Source organism: Typopeltis vanoorti, chromosome 3 (assembly GCF_054136105.1).
Source record: "Typopeltis vanoorti isolate ZY-2024b chromosome 3, IOZ_Tvanoo_1.0, whole genome shotgun sequence".
In the NCBI taxonomy this organism is placed as follows: domain Eukaryota; kingdom Metazoa; phylum Arthropoda; class Arachnida; order Uropygi; family Thelyphonidae; genus Typopeltis; species Typopeltis vanoorti.
The window spans coordinates 34,214,396-34,236,210 of NC_143551.1; the positions used below are offsets into that span (position 1 = coordinate 34,214,396).

Below are 21,815 nucleotides of genomic sequence, written 5' to 3' on the forward strand. Positions count from 1 at the left end.
CTGCCTTTTGCCTAAAATTAATAATAGAGAAAATAAGAGAATACAATTTAGAAACACATATTACACTTATTGACTTTGAAAAGCATTTGACAAAGTTAAAAGAAGCATTTTATTTAACATATTAAAAAGAAAGACAAATACCAAATAATATCCTGAAAGCTATCATAATTATATATGAAAATAATTCAAATACAAATAAGATTAAATCATGAGGTATCATATCCGAGACTTCCGCTTTCAGCAACTCTTTTTAATATTTATCTAAATGAAATAATAATAAAATGGAATAAAAATTCCCATCAAGGTATTAAACTTTCTCTGACTGTGAACTTAAACTTTTTTTTTTGCAGATGACCAAATAATAATTGCAAATTCTGAAGTTAACTTACAGAAAGATATTTTAAATTTAAATGAAACAGCCAAAGATTATGGAATGATAATATCAATAGAAAACTCAAGAAGATGGTCTTTAAAGGACAAGATCCAATAACTAAAACAGCAACAGATAAGATTTTAGAACAGGTGTTCTAAAATAGGATGTTCTATTTAACAGTTAGTTAAATAGAACATCCTATTTAACTAACTAGGATGCATGATTACATATCAAAATGAAAAAGATACAAACCTAAAAATTTAAAATAATAGCAGGTGTAATTAATTCTATATTTAAACCTAACCTACTTCAAAAACAAACCAGACTAAAAGTATGCAATACATTAGCCCTACCAGGCCTATTGTATGGAAGTGAAATGTGGACAATAAAACAAAAAGACAAATGAAGATTAATAACAGCTGAAATGAAGTTTATGAGAAAAACTGCAAAATATACTCTATTTGATCACAAAAGAAATTATGGAAGAATTAAACCAGAAATCAGTAATAGAAAAAATTAAAAAATATAAACATGAATGGATGGAGCATGGTGAAAGAATGAAAACAGAAAGATTACCAAAAATCCTTAAAATACAAACAATAGGGAAAAGAAAACCAGGACGTCCTCTAAAGAGATTTAGCAATGACTTCTAAGATCAGAACAGGCCACTCTAGGCTTAAATCCTTGAAAAGCATGATGATTTACAGCAAAAAGTCAAGAAGTTGGTTGTGCAGAAAGAAAGAAAGACAAAATGACCATCATCATCATCATCAAATTCCTGCCATGTACCCTCAAGGGGTGTACAGGATATGATAGTACTACATGAAAAAAATTACATCATTATTAATTTCCTATCTACAATTTTCCTCAAAATCAGTCTGTTACTTGTCAAGACTCCAACATTATCAGATCTTATATTTCTATCGTCTAAAGCACTTTGTACCGTATCAATCCACCTATATCTTGGTCTTCCTCTCGGTCGTTTTGCTGCCAACCTGGCAGAGAACACTTGTTTTGCTAATCTTTCCTCACCCATTCTGTTTAAGTGACCATACCACCTGAGATTAGCTCTGCTAACGCATTCCTGGATGCTGACAATGTCAAGTTCTTTCCTAATATCCTCGTTTTTAATATGATACTGCCATTGATGCCATCTGTTCACGCCTATAATCTTTCTCAGGACTCTCATATCTGCGGTCTCTAGTCTTTGGTCAAGTGTTTTACTTCTGACCCAGTTCTCAGACCCATAAGTTAAAACTAGTTTGAACACTGTCTTGTATACAGCTAATTTAGTGTTGCGACTAATTTCTCTCTTATTCCATATGAATTTATTCAATTGACTTCCCACCATACCAGCTTTGCTGATTCTGTTGTCTATTTCTATATTTAATTTACCATCTTCAGTAAAAATCGTGCCCAAATAGCTGAAATGTTTTACTTGTTCCACAGGTTCTCCATTCACAACACAGTTGACATTTTCAATGATTCTGCCTATTTTCATTGTCTTTGTCTTTTTATTGCTGACCTTCATACCATATCTATTACAAGAGCTATTCAATTTAGTCAGAGAATCTTGAAGACTTGTAGCGGATTTATTTAGAAGTATAACATCATCCGCATAAAGCAAAGAGCTGACATTAACATCTCCAATTTTGATATCAAGTTTAATACCACTTTCCTTCATAATGTGATCCATATAGATAATGAATAACAGAGGGATAATGTACATCCTTGTCTCACACCAGATTTAACATTAAACCATCTTCCTGTACTTCCTTCAATTCTAACTGCTGACTTACAACTCAAATAAAGACTAAGTATTGTTTGATATAATGTCCCATTGACACCATATAACTGCAGCGTATTGAATAGCTTCTCTCTTTGCACCTTGTCATATGCCTTTTTCCAAATCAACAAAACTTAAATACAGATCTTTGTTATATTCCCATGCTTTCTCGACTATTTGTCGTAAAGTGAAGATCTGATCCTGGCAGCCTCTATTTGGCCTGAATCCAACTTGTTCTTCACCAAGCTTTTCTTCCACAATTCTTCTCAACCGTTTCTCAAGTATACTTGCATAGATCTTGCCAGGAACAGTCAATAGGGAAATACCTCTGTAATTCTCACATGCAGTTTTATTTCCCTTTTTATATATGGGTACTATGAGAGCTCTACTCCAATCATCGGGAATTCGTCCCTCTGTCCAGGCTTTCTGAACTATGCAGTGCAGCCACTGTAAGACTCTTATACCACCATACTTCAGCATTTCTGGTCGAATATCATCTACTCCTGCTGCCTTTCCACATTTCAAGCCATTGATGGCTTTTTCTACTTCAAGTATGGATATGTATTCCTGACTGCATGCCTGGTCAGTGGTTTTTACCACTGTGCTGTCATCACTGCTTGTTTCATTTAGCAGTTTTCAAAGTAATTACTCCATACTTCAAGGATATCTTTTTCTCCCATTTTCATGTCACCTTTATCATCTCTAATTCCTTTTACAGCAATCTTTCCTCCATTCCTAAGCTTCTTCAAGAACCTCCAGAATATTTTGCCACCTTCTTGATATTTATTTTCTATATTCTTGCCAAACTCCTCCCATGACTTTTGTTTAGCTAGTTTTACACAGTGTTTAGCATTCTTGCATTTGTCTCTATATTCTCTAAGAGCACAAGCTGACTTATTTGACAGGAACTTTTGGTATGCTTTCTTCTTTTCCTTCACTGCCTCTTTAACCTCCTGTGTCCACCAGGGAGTTCTGATTTTTTTATCCTTACAAACAACCTCACCACATGCCTCTCTGGCAGAATCAATCAATGTTTTCTTCAGAGTTTGCCAATGAATCTCCAAGGTTTGATTCCTGTTCTCAAACTCTTTCATTTTTCCTTCAATAATCTTTGTGTATTTTAGTCTACAGCTCACATCTGAGAGCTGCTCAACTTTTATTCACTTTAAAACTTTCTTACATGTTATTCTTTTCAATATGAAATTCAATTTTATCCTGCTCAAGACTAAATAGTGATCACTTCCAATTTCAAATCCTCTGTACACTCTGGTGTCCTGCACCAGGGAGAAAACATCACTATCAACAATAACATAGTCAATGAGACTTTTCTTATTCCTAGCCTCTTCTCTCCATGTGAATTTGTGCACATTTTTATGTTGGAACATGGTGTTAGTAATAACCAGTCCATGTCCTGAGCAGAAGTCCAACAGATATTTGCCATTATTATTAGATTTGCTCTTTTCTCCAAATTTTCCCAAAATATTTTTGTATGTCTCACAATCATTTCCTACTCTGCTATTTAGATCCCCAACAAGGACCAACTTTTCATTTTTCATTGTGTCAGTTGCTTTTTCTAAAGCCTCAAAAAATTCCTCCACTTCTACCTTAGTAGAACCTTCTGTGGGACCATAGGCACAAATAAGTCTCATTGTCCAGTTCCCCATTCTCATATTTGCCCACATTACTCTACTTGAGACTGACTGCCATTCAAGAAGATTAGCCTCGTATTTTGTGTTGAATACTATGGCTACTCCTTTTCCTTGATTGTCATTGCCTGAATATAACATTTTGTATTTATTGCTCAGAAAGATCTCACCAGTTTTGGTCTTTTTTGTTTCAGTCACCCCTATTATGTTGATCTGGTACTTATCTAATTCCTCAGCTAGCTCCATTTCTTTGCCATTCAGGCTTCTTACGTTGATAGTACCGATCTTTAACTCTGGTGATGTTGAGTTGGGGTTTATTTTCAGATTTGTTCCAGTAGCTGACTCTTCGCTGTTCGCCTTGGTTCCCTGGCAAAAACAACGGGGTCTTGTTTAACTGGGCGATGCCCCAGCCGGCATGAAATTTTGGAATGTTGTACCATCATTCTATATTTTGGTTTAACCAATAAGAATACAATTTGGTCGGCTAAATTCCAAATTGCCTAATGACCAACAGCCCTAAAATTTTTACACTTACACTTGATTATCACGATCCTTTCGGGGACTTAGGCCCAGTGGCCTGTTCCAGCCTCTTTCATCTTTTCCTTGGTCATCCCTGACTTCTATATCCACCAACTGGGTGGTACCGAGTATTTTTTTGGGTAGTCTCGAACTGTCCATTCTTTTGATATGTTCAATCCGCTTTTTCTGGCATTCATATACTTTGTCTAATAGAGAGTCCATTTTTAGTTCTTTATGTATTTCTGTGCTTCTTTTGTCCCAGAGAGTATGGCCTGCTGTCCTTCGCAGGAATTTAATTTCTCCATTTTTTTATGGGCCATAATTCACTTCTGTAGTAGAGAAGGTCTCGCCAAAACTTTATAAATTCATATTCTTATATGCTTTTGAACTTGGTTAGGTTTGAAAATATTATTGATCATTCCTGTTATCTTTAGAAAATTTGAAATTTTGATGTCAATATCAACTTCTTTTGTAATATGATACAGCACATCAAAAGGTATTTGAAGCAGTTAATTTGTTCTAAAATTTTATTTTCAATCATTTTACTTCTGCCTGGAAATGGTCCTTTAAAAGCCATGATTTTTGTTTTGTCTGTTGATATTTGCATTCCAAACTTGAAGAAGTGTTCAGAAAACCTGACTGGACTAACAAAGGTATCAGTATCTTAAACTAAGAAAAGTGCAATTTGCTGATGATATTGCCATCTTCTTAGAGGACCTTCTGGACTAATAGATATAAACAAATAAAATTTTACAAAAGAAAAAATCACAACTAATAGCTTAAAAATTCCTATCTTGTTATGACATCAGCACAAATGTGTGGCAGAGTGTACTTATCTGGGACAAATAATACCCTTCAACAATAGACAAGGCCTAGAAATACAATACAGAGTAACCAAAGCATGAAATGATCACTGGAGATTGGGCAAGTGGATAAAGGACGGTTTGCCCCCCCCTCTCTCTCTCTCTTAAAAGGAAGCAACTGAATTCTATTATATTGTACACATTGGTATACAGTGCCAAAACTTGATTTCTGACAAAAATTTAGAGTATGCCAATGGGCAAGCGAGAGAGAAGTATTTTGGAAAATAAAAGGCACAAAGTGAAAAATTCACAGGCAAATTACAAAAATTGCTAAGGTTATTAAAAAGCCAAACAGATAAAGTGGAACTGGACTGGCCATGTAGAATGAAAGATGACAGATAGGCAGTTCTTACAATATTTTACATTCTTAAGAAGAGCAAAGAGATCCAGAGGAACAGGATGGAGAGAGATCAGACCATAAGAATAGCAGAAAACAACTTAGTGAGAATGGCCCATGAAAGAGAAGAGTGGAGAAATCTGGATAAGGCCTTTGTCAGGCAGTAAGACTATGCATCAGGCTGATATCAAGTAACTAAATGATTAATGAATAATTCAATGTATTGGAGAGAGAAAAAAAAAAAAAAACATTTCGATGGTACAGGAATTAGATTGTAATGAATTTTAACACTGACCTTGTTCTTGCACTTGTTTGTCCTCACCAAAAGAAGAAGTTGCCCTTAACTGTCGTAATGGTTTTGTAAGTGTCTGGATAAACTGTTGGTGGTGAGATGATCTAGTGGCCCACTCTTGTTCACTGTCTGCAATCCCAGGCCATGGTAATAATAGTATGTTAGATATTGCTCTATAGATTAACTGCTGAGCCTAAGAACAAAATTAAAGTTCTCTTCAGCATAATGTTTTTGTAATATGTTTCAAATAATAAACTTTAAATCAATTTAATTCAATTTAGTGATTTTAGCAACCAAATTTCTTAAATTATTTAAATAACTTGATTTTTCAGTTACAGTTTGGCTTCTATAGTAAACAGAAAACATTCTAGTTCAACAACTTTCATATATGATTACAGAAGAAGTATTCTCTACAATGTATTATTTTCATTTGGCAACTTATTGCTTGTGAACCACAGCGCTTTCAAAAACATGCACGTGATCTTAATTTTTTTTGTTTAAGTATGGCACCAATGTGTGGTAGAGCAATGGTGGCAAAGACCATGTTATTTGAATTGGCGAGATTTTGTAAAGTGCAGCATGTGCGAAATGTATTCATCGAGAAAATTATAGGATATGTGGAAGGAAATTGAAACTGGAGAGAGAGTGTGTATTAAACGTTTCAAAAGTGAGTACCTATTAGTTGACAAGAATGCAGCAAATGCATGTGTGCAAGTATGTATTCTTATGGCAGAGTTAAACTATAGTTCAAATCCTCCTCCTTTCATTCATACTTCAGTAATATTGCCATATGCCAGATGCCACTAATAAGAAGACCAATCAGGAACATCCTACAAAGGTATAAACAAATTTATTCCCTTCTTATACTCTTCATATATATCTATATCTTTAAAAGATCAGTAATGCCCTAAATGTCCCAATGGCATCATAAAAAGGTGCTCCTAAACAAAAATAGGCAAAATGGCCCTAAACATTAATATTTAATTTAGAGGAGTAAATTGGAAATTTTCCAGAAATAATACCTATAGTTTAATGTTGAAAGCCACTCCAGAGCCTCCTTTGACACTTCATGTATCTCCTGCAGATTGCTGTGGAAATGGCAAAGGGGGAAGTCACAGTAAGGACTATTTGCCATATTCCATTTATGTAAGAGATAGCCTCATCTGTCCTGATTCACCCTGATTCTGTTGGTTGAGAAGCAAATGTTAGTCAAGTGAACAGCACCAATGGTAGGATGGAAAATGTTATTAATGGCAAATATGCAGCCATGAAAAATAGAGGAGAACAAAATGGACATTAATAAAGAAATAGTGCACTTGAATGTTATCCTTCACAGGACAAAGAGCAAAATTGAAAAATTGCAGAAGCGGCAAGAGATTAGCAGGACTGAAAAGAGAAGGAAGCAGGTGGCCCGAAGTAATAATAAAGACTGAGCTAACAAACAAGAAAACAAGGAGAAAATATAGAGTCAGTGATCAGGGGAGTACTTAATGAAAGTGTAACAAAATCTTATTTCACTAGTGCAAAAATTCACGATATTAGTCATGTTACTTGAGGCAGCATGTGATGGAGAAGATTAGAAGTGTGAGAGTATTGGACCTGGTCATAGGATCTAAAGAGCTATCCATAACCAAGGTGACCACATTGCCTCCAACTGGAGAAAGTGACCATGTGGTCTTGACATGGGAGATTGTACATGAGGCATATTCTATCAAGAAGGAGTATACATGAAACTACACAGCAGGTAATTATGATAAGCTTAGGAAGAAGCTTAAATCTGTGCCATGGTATAAAACACTGCAAGGATGTTAGTAGTGCATGAGAAATAGTTAAGGGTCATCTAGAGGAAGCAACATTAAATTATATACCTAAGATAAGGAGGGTTTAACCAGGTAGGACTTAGATGAATGAGTAATATCATTAAGCACAAGCTGCAGAAGAAGAAACTGCTGTGGAAGGTATATAAAGAGAAAGGTGACCAGCAAACTCATAACAGTACAAGGCTCAGGCAAGAAAGGTGACAAGCATGGCAAGGAAGGCAAAATCAGATTATGAGAACAACATAGCCAAGCAGGCCAAAGGAAGTCCCTTGTTTCGTGGCAAGTAAGAGGAAGAATGACTATGGGAGATTAACTTCGATGAGTGATGATGGTCATGAAGTGACAAAGGCAGATAACATAGTAGAGTTACTGAGTGACCACTTTGCAAGGGTATATCATCCTAGTGAGGTTACTGCTTTAACATATGTGACACACTAATGTAGGAACAGAGGTGAATGAATTTGAGGTTTTTAGAATATACAGAATCTCAATGTAAATACAGCTTTGGGATATCAGTTCGGGTTTTGCGACAATGCCTCTGATTAAGCTCTTTAAGTCTCAGCTATGGTAGAGTTCCAAGGGGGGAAAGAAGGCAAAATAATTCCCTTGCATAGGGGAGGTTCTAAGACTGCAGTAGCAAATTATAGACCAATCAGTATCTCAGGTGTGGTTGTAAAAGTATTGGAAAAATTGGTCAAAAAAGAGAATTCAAGAATGAGAAGATAAAAATATGCTGTATGAGGGGCAACATAGCTTTTTGAAGGGTTGGTCATGCCTTAGTAATTTACTGTCTTTTTATAATAGAGTAGCAGCAGGTTTGGATAAATGAAATGGCTACACGATGATTCTGCTCGATTTTGCAAAAAGTACAGAATACCACATGGAACTGTTATGTAAATTAGAACAAATGGGGTGGATATGACACTGGTTAAGTGGATAAGAGCGTGACTACTGGACAGATATCAAAAAGTGGTATATGGGGGGGAGCAGAATCAAGGCGAAAACAGGTGACTAGTAGTGTGCTGCAAGGTTCGGTGCTGAGACCATAGCAGTTTAATTTACACATAAATGAAATAGGAAATAATCTGAAAGGAATTATTCATTTGTTTGCTGATGATGCAAAATTAGGTAGAGTAATAGTTAATCAAGATGATGTGAAGAGCTTGCAGGACAATTTAAACAGGCTGTCAGTATGGGCAAAGATAATGGATGTCAGTTTAATGTGGAGAAATGTAAAGTTATGCATTTTGGGATAAATGGATTACAAGCTGTGTATCACATTGATCGCACTGTACTTCAGGAAATAGATGAAGCTAGAGATTTAGGGGTTGTGGTAGACAGAGCATTAAAATTTATAGGACATACTGCTAAAGTTGCTATGGCAACCCACATGATTACTTGGCTATTGAACATATTAACAAGTAGAGAAAAGGAAGTTATTCCTCTTAATAATGCCTTGATACATCCACATTTGGATTACTGTGCTCAAGTCTGGTCTCCTGGGTTTCTTGGGGATGAGGAAGTGGCAGAGAAGATTCAGAGGTGAGTGGCCTGTGGAATGTTCCCTATAAGGATAGGTTGAAGGTGTGTGGATTGCAGAAGTTAGTTGATATGAGAAAAAGAGGGGATATGAAAGAAACGTTTAAGTTGCTTAAAGGTTTTATAGGATTGATGAATGGGAAATGTTTCAGCACTTGGCTGCAGGGGTGAGAAAAGGGGTCATCCCTGGAAGTTGAATAAAGGTGTGGTGAGCAGGGGTGTAACTAGATGTTTTGTTTGGAGAGCCGTGAATGAGTAGAAAGGGTTGCCAGAGTTAATTGCGAGTGCTTTATCTGTTAATGGGTTCAAAGAAGAGGTATGATAGATTGTGTGAATAGTGTGGGTTTTCTGTGATGAGTCTTCGGGCTCCATGGCGGTGCCCATACAATAACAACAATAGAACAATCTGATTATTATTTAAAAAGCCTTTACCTATTTATTATTATTATTACGTGACCACTCCAAGGAGTTCAAAGACTCATCGAGGGAGGGCACCTACTCTACAACCCTGTCTCCACCACTCAATCCACCAATTACAGAGAACTGCATCATCTACTGCCCACCACTACCACCACTACTAGTATTTTCAGAGACAATCACAAACTCCATGCCCACGGCAGGATTTGAACCTCCAGCCTTTTGGGTGGAGAGCAGATACGCTAACCACTAGGCCAACCAAGCCAGTAGACTTATTTAAGTCTTGTTATTTCAGTAACATTAACTGTAGACATGGTATTTCTGTCATTCATATCTTCAGTTATGTTGAATTTGAGGTTATTTGTAGACGACTTCTCACTTTGTCTCAGTTCTCTGATGATAATAAGCCAGTAGCTTGCATATCTGAATGACACCTTAGCCAGCATTATCTGTTATGGTCTCAAATTGGCAGCCTATTCTCATTTGTTCACATCTAAGAGGAGACATCCATTAATGATACATATACTATGAGAAGATGAGTCCAACATTGGGTCAGAATCTCCTGTCAGTTCTGGAAGTCTTTGAGTTATCTTGGACCAATAGAACACTATCTGATAGGGTATTTAAATAACTGTTTCTATTAGTTGCAGAAAAAAAAAAAGTATCACCTACACTCAGCTAAGTCACTTATCATGATGGCTCAATCACAATTCTGTGATAGAATCATTGTAGTAAATGACACAAGGAAAGAGTATAACATTAATCTCAAGCACAAGAAATTGCACTCTTCATTTAAACAGCATGAAATACAACCAAAAAGAGAATGAACACTGAGACTTAAATACTGTTATTAGATAGTGATGATTTAATGAAATGATTGACACTTAAATTTAATCAATTCTAATATTTTACTGCTGTAATAAAAACCGATACAAGAATTTCTACCGGGCATAGTCCTTAGGACAATGCAATTAAGGCTGCACTGGATACCGAAATGGTATCTCTCCATGTAATCTCTCAATCTTATTTATTTTATGGTGAGAGAAAATATGACAGCATGATTGACTTAAGAATGAAAAATCTGATGACTAAATTCTCTGAGATATTCTAAACCTAACATTATTCAACAAATCTACTAAAACTTTTCAAAGATCTACAACATCCTATCTGATTTCGAAACAATTCTTCAACAGGGTTCTGGCCTTGTTCTCTTTCCATTTTACTTGCGATCCAAATCTAGACAATATCTTCTTGGGATAACTCAACCTACAATCTTTCTTGCCATAACATGAGTCATCTTTTCAGCATACAAATTCTTTTACTCTTGGCACTGCTTTAATTAGGTTGATTAATGATCTCTTTAATTAACTGACTCCATTCTTTTATTGGTGTATTCAAGTATTTACTGTATGTTTCCCCCCTACTCCCTCTAAATCTGTTAGCATGTATGCATCACAGAACAAATTTTTCTTTCTCTTTCTTCATTCACCCTAGTGCAGCCTTTAAAACAAAATTCCTTCTTGTATATTCCAAAGAATATAATCTACTGGTCTTCACAAACCAATATTAATAAAGTTCCTTTTTCTCCACTACTTAATGCCTATCTAAGTGTTAATATACTATAGGCTGCACAATCTTTCTCATGTGTGTAGGATTACCATTAAAAAAAAAAAAAAAAAAAAAAAAATGTAAAATGATTCTTTTCGTTTAAATGGACTTGGTCTATACTCAGTAATCTTAAGCAAATCTAGATTTACTATCAGTTGAATATGTCATCAATATATTCTATTGTAGATACAGGCAGAGCTACTGTTTGATGAAAGCAGATTATTTTGCTGCAAACAAACTTATCAAATGGACACAGCAGTAACTAAAAAGTTAGTCAGGAGACAGGTCATTCTCTCAGCCAAATAGTAATAAACCATTAAGATTGGAGGAACTATCTAGGAGAGAACTGACATAAGAAAAGGAAGAGAAAGAAAAATTTGTTCTGTTATGCATATATACTAACAGATTTAGAGGGAGTGGGGGAAATGTGATCCATGTGGGTCACAACAGTCTTCTAAATATGTTATTAGGTTCTTTCCTGTATACTCTGGCTATCTAATGGGCTGTACATGGAATAATTGTGCTGCACTCACATGGGTCATAAACCTCATGGTATATGAGATGAGTGGTTAGGAAACAGATCCATCTCCTAATTATTGTAAAAGAGGTTACTCTAGTTAACTGCTACTCATACTGACCCTTTTGCTATCCTTACCAACCATGTCACCCTCCTTGCCTGTTCTTTGTAATCCTCATGGAATTTATTATTACCACTCATCTTATGTTCTCCATAATGCCTTTTTCCTCTATATTGCATGCTTAATCTCTTCATTCATCACATTTCTCTTCTTATTTAACCTTCTGACCCTTGGAATACATTTAGACATTGCTTCTACTAAATAGTTCTTGAATATCACTCAAACAGCATTGGTCTCCTTTCCAGTCAACTCCTCATTCGGTGCTACACCTGCAAGCTGGCTGAGCTTCTCATAATCAACAGCTTCGTAGTTCCACATATACCATTTCCTCACAGAGGTCCTCTCACCAAATGGAGTGAGATTTCACACCTCATTTATAATTACATCCTCTGATGAGATGATCCAATCCAAGACCATCAAATCCTTATGTGCCCTCTGTTACTCTGAGGTAGTTGTCCCTCAAAAACTCAAGAAATTCCTTTTCTTTACTTCCAATTGCTATTTCATCATCCCAGTCTATATTGCCATAGTTAAAATCGCCCATAATAATCTTTTTTTTTTTTTTTTTTTTTTTTATTCGCTTGGCTAATTTGATTATACATTTCAGTCACTACCATCCACATTACTAGGTCTATAACAACATCCAACTAAGTATTTCATTCTATTCACCTCTATCTCATACCATACTGCCTCAAAACCAATGGAATTATTTCCCTCTTGCATCAACATAACTCTTTCTCTATCATCAATGGCACCTTTAATCCTTTCCATCCTCACGAAACACATCATACCCTTCCATCTCTATTCCTGTCAAGGTGTCATCCTCATCCAACCATGTCTCACTTATTTGAACAATTTTTGGGTGATGAACCCAATCAATGCAACCATTTCATTTCCCTTGTTTCTCATACTTCTGGCATTCATAAACAAACATAACAGCTCATTCCTGGATCTATAATAAGTTTCACTGATACCATTCATTAGATGTGACTTCTCCATACTTTACTTGAGCCATTTCTTTTTCTTCTTACTCATCCCAGAACCTTCTTTAAATTCGACTGTTTTCCCTCTATCCTAGGTCATCCCTTTTTGTCTACACACACATACACATTCATATTTGCTTGAAGAGTCAACCTTTCTCATGCTGTGTTTCCCTGTCTATCCTGAGTCTCCCGGTTTCCCTGTATGTCTTGCACACTTGTTCTCTAATTCTCTACACTCATGCTGCCCACTTCAATCTCTCCTTCCTTACTCTCTCACACACATCACTTCTTACTTGCTCAGATTCATTCTCTGCACTCATTACTCTCCCTTCCTGCAGCAGTTTCTCAAAACTCACACCAAAACCATTCAAATGCAGTTCATCACTCATACAGTTCAATTCTTCCTTCCAGCTCATTATACACATTAACAAACTGCACTCCTTTATTTTCACACATTTCTGCTAACATATAATTTTTGCTCTCTGCCTCCATCTCATCACTGTCATACCTGGGCAACACATTGACTACTTTTCCTATCATGTTATTATATTTTATCCTTCTCAACAACCTTCTGATATCCAATCTTACATTCTCCTTGTTCCCAGTCGAGTCATTTGTCCCTACTACTGCTACCAACTCCTTTGCTCACTTACTCCTCATATCCAGTGCCTCAATCACTATTCATTTTACCTCCCAGAAAACAAACTTTGTTCATCTTCTCATTTACCACACCTCTAATAACTGAATCACCATACAATGCCATTTGCAGATCTTTCATGACCCTTTTCATACCAACATCATTTGTTTTCGTCGTCTCCACTCTTCATTTTATTCCATATCTGTCTCATCTTCACTAACTCACTTTTCAAATCTTGCATCTGTTTTCAATATCATTCAATCTCGCTAATATATAGCCAGTCACACAAACACATTTGTCGTCAACCCTACTCGCCACTTTACTGTTAATTGCATTCTGTTTTCCAACATCATTATTGCCTGCCAACCTCTAACTTTTTTTCCTCACTATCACTTCCACACACACTCTCTGTCCAAACATTTGCTCAATCTTCAACTTGCATGTCAGTTACAATGCCATGTTCTCTACTCATATTTAAGCAAGCTTCATGATCAGGATTATTAAAACACTTAAGGAATTGAACAACGTAGTTAAGGATATAAATTAAATTATACTTTACTAAATATTTTCCGATATTTCGGCAACGTCACGTTGCCATCTTCTAAAGGAACTTATAAAAAAAAGGCACGTGCACGTAGGCACTACAAACACAGTAACTGGGAATGAAGAGATGAAGCTATTGTTCTCCTAAAAGTCCTGATGGTGCCCTCTAGTGGGCTAAGTAGGTGTTCTTGGCCGTTGGGCTGAAGGTCTGCTGATGTAAGCCTCCCAAATTTGGGGCAGTCGCATACAACCAAGTTTGTTGAGGTTTTGAGAATTTCTTAGGGCTAAGGCTGATTCCATAAATAATCTTTCGAATTTGTATTTGCTACAGTGTATTACTGTAGCTTTCTTCCACCGTATTCTGTGGCGTGTATCCAGAGCATGGTCCGCAAGACCATAATGGCTGTACTTGTGAAACCGGATGTAGTCCTTGTGTTCAGAAATTCTGATATTCGCTGTCCTGCCTGTTTGGCCAAAGTAAGACAGTTTACAACTGCAAGGAACCTGGTATACACCAGGTAGGTCTAGGGGAAGTGGTTGGTCTTTAGTGGAGCAGATAAGAGATGCCAATTTTCTGTAAGGTTTGTAACAGGAGGTCAGGTCATGCTTTTTTAAGATTTTGGTAATCTTTTCCGAGGTGCCTCGGATGTAGGAAATGGTGATGGATTTAGAGTAATCCTTGTTGTGGAGGGGGGGAGGAGATCTATGGTTTGTAGGTTCTAATATTTTTTGGACTTTTTTGGGGGAGTTGCCAATGGCTGAGAAAGTGTTGAGGATGTGATTTAGTTCAGTGTTTAGGGCCAAGTCGTTTGAACAGATTAGTTTAGCCCTGTTGTATAGTGTTTTCACTACTCCATATTGTTGTGAGGGGGAGGGGTGGGATTGTTGGTGAATGTATCTGCCTGTATGGGTGGGTTTTCTGTAAACTGAGAAAAACCAAGGTTCCATTAGGCTGGCGGGTGACTAGTGTGTCTAGGAAAGGGAGGCTGTTTTTTTCCTCTTTTTCCAGAGTGAATTTGATTCTGGGGTGTTGGTTGTTTAAGTGTGTTAAGAAGGAGAGAAGTGTTTCAGAGCCCCCCCCCCCCTCACAATAATATGGAGTAGTGAAAACACTATACAACAGGGCTAAACTAATCTGTTCAAACGACTTGGCCCTAAACACTGAACTAAATCACATCCTCAACACTTTCTCAGCCAATGGCTACTCCCCCAAAAAAGTCCAAAAAATATTAGAACCTACAAACTACAGATCCCTCCCCCACCTCTACAACAAGGATAACTCTAAATCCATCACCATTCCCTACATCCGAGGCACCTCGGAAAAGATTACCAAAATCTTAAAAAAGCATGACCTGACCTCCTGTTACAAACCTTACAGAAAATTGGCATCCCTTATACGCTCCACTAAAGACCAACCACTTCCCCTAGACCTACCTGGTGTATACCAGGTTCCTTGCAGTTGTAAACTGTCTTACTTTGGCCAAACAGGCAGGACAGCGAATATCAGAATTTCTGAACACAAGGACTACATCCGTTTTCACAAGTACAGCCATTCTGGTCTTGCGGACCATGCTCTGGATACATGCTACAGAATACAGTGGAAGAAAGCTACAGTAATACACTGTAGCAAATACAAATTCGAAAGACTATTTATTGAATCAGCCTCAGCCCTAAGAAATTCTCCAAACCTCAACAAATTTGGTTGTATGCGACTGCCCCAAATTTGGGAGGCTTACATCAGCAGACCTTCAGCCCAACGGCCAAGAACACCTACTTAGCCCACTAGAGGGCACCATCAGGACTTTTAGAACAATAGCTTCATCTCTTCATTCCCAGTTACTGTGTTTGTAGTGCCTACGTGCACGTGCCTTTTTTGCAAGTTCCTTTAGAAGATGACAACGTGACGTTGCCGAAATATCGGAAAATATTTAAAGTATAATTTAATTTATATCCTTAACTACGTTGTTCAATTCCTTAAGTGTTTTAATAATGCATAACCAACGTATAAGCCTGTCTACGAGAATTCATGATCCAGAATAGTGCATTTCATACATAACATACTTTTTTTTTGTTATTCAGCATCTCTACATAAAGCCTGTAACATCTTCCCATGCATACATGCTACATTCATGATGTTGTACCATTTTTGAGACATCCACACTGTTTACTTTGTCTTCTGTGCAGATCTACACAATGATTTGCCTTTCACCACCATATTGTATCAGTGTGATAACAAAAACAATGAATTTATGATGATATCACCTGATTAATTTATCAAGACACCGTGTTCCACACTCAAATATCTCATGGAAATATTTAATCTACAATTTACACCATATCGGCACACATTTAAAAATAAAATTTACTTCACTTGCTGCAGCCCACACGACAACTGATGTTTAACTCATGCCATCCTAAGGCACTTTTTACTGTATCAATCCACATAGATCTTTAACTTTTTCCTGATACTATCCTGGCAAAGAACACTAGATTCTGTATTATTTTTTGGTCTTCTTAAATCCCCCCCCCCAAGAGTTATTCTCACTTTGCACTTTTACATGTACATTCAGTGATTAATATGTTTTTTTTTACAAAATACTCAACTCTAAATTCATCTATGTGAAATCTATTAGTATTTTATGCAAGTCCTGTCTATTGCACTTCATGCTATACACCAATCCTTCAGCATAACTTACACACTGAATCATTGCTCAATCTTCAACTTGCATGTCAGTTACAATTTTCTCATCGATGTTCTCTATTCATATTTAAGCAAGCTTCATGGTCCATTAGATTGCCTCTATTATATCATGGCAACAGACAAAATCTATGCTTGCTTTTCCACCTGTCCCCTTCTTCCAACAACTCAATGCTTCTCTTAAACAATATTTTTCATTTTCAAGTTAATGCTCACCAAAACGCTTTGTGTTCTGACAGCTTCACTAATTTTTGCACCTTTTTTCTTTTTATTCTCAGTGCTACCAGTCACAGTTCACAGGTACAATCATCGGCTCTCACACTTTGTTTATGAAGCTCCCAGTAAGTGTGCTATTGTTTTCACAAGGTACTCTTCTTTCTTCTGCTAACATCCTATAACCCATGTGCTTTCATCGATAATTTTGTTGATACCTACATTTTTCCACTTTTTCAATATTCTCCACTCTCCTATCATGTGTTTTACTTTCTCCACACAACTGGCACTTTCAAAACATTTCCTACATGTATTATACATGACACCTCCAAGGACTCCACAAGAGGGTCTTCCACACAATCCAACATCTATGATATTTAATCCTCAACAAACACATAATGCCCTCTACTGCCATTTGCTCACCAGACTCCCTTTCCTTCAACAAATCTTTCACCTTTTCTCACACTACACCAAACAAAATCTGTAGTATAATATAAACCATATTTTCTTAAAAGTAAGCTCACTATTACATGCTCATAAAAAAAACAACTAAGAAATTAACATATTAATTGAAAAAAACAAACTTATCTTTTTGTATCACCATAGTTTCATACTGAAAATCTGAAACTCAAATGTGAAAGGAGGAAAGTGTGTCAATTCTTAAAGAAAAAATTTATATAATATTCCACAAGAAACGATATTATTTTCATCCATATTTTCCCCCAGCACAAATGAACGATAAAAGTTTGCATTCACATGTAAACCTTTATTTACTTGTTTTGTTTTTTATCCATATTTCACATAGGGAAAGCAAACAAACCAAGTAAAAAGTTTACAAGAATATAATTAAGATGACTCATTAGAGTACACTTGTAGGTACCACCACAGTGAGTAGTTTGTGATTGTGGATAGTTTGCTGTAGTGATTAAAAGTCACTTTATTTTAAAGTGAATCAAGCCTCATATGACATATAGGGCATTTTGGTAATTTGTTACAGTGCTGTTTGTTAGAGTTACTAATCAACCATATGGGGGGAACCTATTTCATCAGAAAACCTTTGTAAATAAGGGAATATTACAAAATTACAAAAGCATCATATAGATCATGTTACAAAAATATGATGCCAGTTAAGTCACATCAGTAAAAAAAAACAGTGTCATAACTTATCACAATGAGGAATAACTTACCTTCCAATGCATTTAATGATTGTATTTAAAACTGTTGAAAAGTATTGTCATTATTATCAATTATGAATTGCCAAACTGAAGCCTTTTGGCTCTTTTAGTAAATAAGTATTGTCATTATTTTGAAAAAATTAAACATGGAAACTCAACCTTATGTAAATAAATTTATTAATGGGAAATTTTTGCCTATGTATCATAGGCATTTTCATTACATTAAAAAAGAACACAATATAAAATTACAATTAAAAAATCATTTTCAAAAAGTGCCACTATAACGTTAATAGGATAACAATGATACATAGGCAAAAATTTTACATATAATAAATTTATTCGCAAGTTTTAATTTGTGTTTAATTTTTCAAAGTATGACAACTTATGTAGTGATATTAAAGCAGTACTGTCATTAATAGTTAGGATTAAGGTTTTAATGAGAAATTATCAAAATGTTACATTACACAAACCCCCAACAAGCAATGATTTCACTTTGACCCACTCACCCACACACACACACCAAGAGAGAGAGAGAGAGAGTGCAGTTACATGTGGAGCTGACAAGAGTCAGCTCCACATGTAACTACACTCTCTTTCTCTGGTAAATTCACTGAATTTCATGAATTCATCAGAGGAGGTGGTCTTAAAAATAATTAAGAAAAATTGTAATACCGATTATATAAATAATTATTTTCATATGCACAATACCTCTATTGATCTTGTGATGAATTGATCATTACAAACTGCAGAAAACAGTTGCTGAATTTGAGGTAAACTAAAAACAATTGCTGGTTTAACAGTGCGGGTCACAGACATCAAAAGATGGGCACCACTGTGAGATACCTTTTCAGGCACCTAAAAGAAAGCCAAAACAGAATTTCATAACTACAAAATAATAAAGAAAAAAAATCAATTCACATCAACCTTGGCTTTTAATATTTCACTTCTCTTGAAATCAAATATTTTATGGATTGTCCAAATATATAAATATTCTCCAAATTCTGGATAGTAATTTTTTTTTTGATAATTTTTTCTATTTATAGTAGAAAAATTAGTTTATCTATTTACTCTCTCAGAATAAAATTTAATTTTTTCCACAAAACTAATAAATATGGCAGATGTTCTTTTTCTACACTGAATAAATACAGGGTGACCCATAAGTCACGAAGGGATTTAAACCGTGAATAACTCGTAATAAAAAACATCTCCAGGCTCTATATTTCATTATAAATAAAAAATCAAAAAGTTATTAAATGTCTAAACCACTTAGTGACTTATGGGCACACCCTGTATAAATTAATTGAAAATGATCAGTTACTCCAGAGTAACTTAAAATGACAACATATTTTGAAATTTGAACAATGCTGACCATTTTTTCTCTTTCATACAAACACAACTGCAAACAATTAGAATGACTTGCATTTCAATATTTCTGCTTACCTTTAGGGTCAAATTTTGACCATTCATTAAAGAATGTCACATATGACAAACTGTTGGCAAAATAAAGACAGAATAAATGAGAATTAGTGGCACACAAAGAAAAATTACTGTTGCAGAATATTTTTTTTTCTTCACAAAAGAAACAAATATGGCAATTTTTTTTTTTTTTTGTATTCAATAAAACAAAGATAGCATAAATAACTAGTGAAACAACAGAAAAATCAAGTATTATGGCAGCATACAGAACTGATCTAAATTGATGAATATTCTGTTCAGAGTATTTAAAGAATCTTCAGAAATGTTAAAATACCTAATTGGTGTCATAAGACAGCACTTCCGAAACTATGGGCCGCGGCCCCCCTTGGTGCCATCAGTTTTTGTGGAGGGGGGGGGGCATGAAATAATGAAAACAAATTTAAAATGTTTTAAGACTAAGTGTGCCATGTCAAAAATGTATGTAAGATGCTAAAAATGTAACATTTGCATTTGATTTTTGCAATATTCACTGTGTATGTTTTATATCAAATATAAATACAATAAATATTATAATAATATATGTCTGTATTACGATTTTTTTTTCCGATGGGGGCTGTGAAATATTTTAATTTTTCCAAAGGGGCCTTTACATCCATAATTTTGGGAAGTACTGTCATAAAGAAACAAGGCATGACCCTTGTTGATTTCAAATATTCTGTATTACTAATACAGTTAATTTACTTGTTGCAAATTCCAGGCACTGAAATATCAGTGCCTGGATTGTCAACCCTCCTATAGGGTCCTATAATGCACACAAAACTAGTAGAGATTAAAATTTAAATTGCTTACCAGACAAATATTCAAAGTCATGTTCAGAAGTAAATTGTTTCCTTTAACTTTACTTTAAAATTCAACAAAATGAATATGCATAAAAAAAATCAATATTTCTAGACATAGCTACAATGTATCATTTATATAGGATTAATTCAATCTGAAGTTAAAAAAAAATTGTTCTTGAAAATTTTTTAAATGCAACCATTTGAGGAATTTCTCAAGAAACCATAAGCATTAGAGGCTGCAGAAACGTATACAACTGTTAGTATTCTGCATTTTTTTTCCTTTTAAGTTATATTTAAAACTGCACAGTTCTGAAATACAATCTCACAGTAAGAAATACTGCTATAAGAGCAGTTATAGTATCAGTGCTAATCTGAAAACTTCCTTACAGAAAATTTCCACTATGGTCCAACCACAGAAGCGAGAGCTCTCGTTGGCAGCCTGCCAAGAGTCAATTTATGTTGAAGGGGAGAAAGAAATAAGGCGATGTATGAATTGGTCACCAACATGCGAAATCACGTGCTTTATATGTAAAATTAATGTAATCGCATTAACATAAAATTTTCAACTGTTATACAAGCAAAATAGTTACCACTTGAAGAACTACAAGGATCATAAAAGAGAAGTTCATTTTCCGACGTGTAATAAAAAACACTCAATCCACAATACAGATCGATTACCCTATTTTCGGAAAGGAATCTCCTTCTTTTGACATGTGCAGAAGTGTCGAAGGGTCTTGTATCTGTGGGCATACTATACAAGCTATTCCATTTGTCCTTGTAAAGTTCACCATAGTGAGATTTGTTTGAATTAAATCAGGAATTCAAAATAAATTTTGCCTTTACAAATGTTATCAGATTGTTTTAAAATTTATCATGGCCTAATTATTACATTTAACATGTTCACAGAGCTTTGTGTTATGCCTTATGTTGCACTAGTACAGCAAAAAAATGTCCCAATGTGAATATTAATGTTTATAATCAAATAAGAATATTAAAAAAATTAAATACAAGGAAAAACCATTTTCACATTAACAAAGGAAACAAACATTTTCATAAGGTTACAATTACAATGCATACTGTTTTATTTTTTATACTATGTAAAACGTATCCATGAATATATGTAAAATTAGTTGAACTAATTAATACTAATTAATTAATAATAAAAATACTTAAATATTTCACAGTGCATAACATATGAAATTTTTGTGTAAAATACAGGCAGTTCAATTTAAAATACAACAGAATGTAAATTTTATGCAATAACTGTGGCCATTCCATGCTGAGTGTTACATTTAAAAGTAGGATGATGCAACTGTTCAAAATTCTTTAAAGAGACAATTCGTCCATGATCGATTATTGTATTAATAATTTGTTTTATATGGTACTCTTTTAGGAAAGATAAAAAAATGAATACAAAGTAAATGTTTAATAAATACTTGTACCTACATTATTTACTGCAATTTTTTTTTATCA

At 35.1% G+C, this 21,815-nt stretch overlaps 1 protein-coding gene across 2 annotated transcripts in view; it reads right to left on the minus strand.

The window, feature by feature from the left end:
- ebo (exportin ellipsoid body open) overlaps window positions 1–21,815 on the minus strand; it is a 292,683-nt gene that overhangs the window by 63,408 nt on the left and 207,460 nt on the right. For both annotated transcript variants that reach the window (XM_090415530.1, XM_090415531.1), the window contains 2 exons: window positions 18,796–18,942; window positions 5,820–6,009 (listed from right to left, as the gene is read on the minus strand). In XM_090415530.1, coding sequence (XP_090271656.1) covers window positions 5,820–6,009; window positions 18,796–18,942 — 337 coding nt within the window. The remainder of the gene's footprint in view (window positions 1–5,819; window positions 6,010–18,795; window positions 18,943–21,815) is intronic.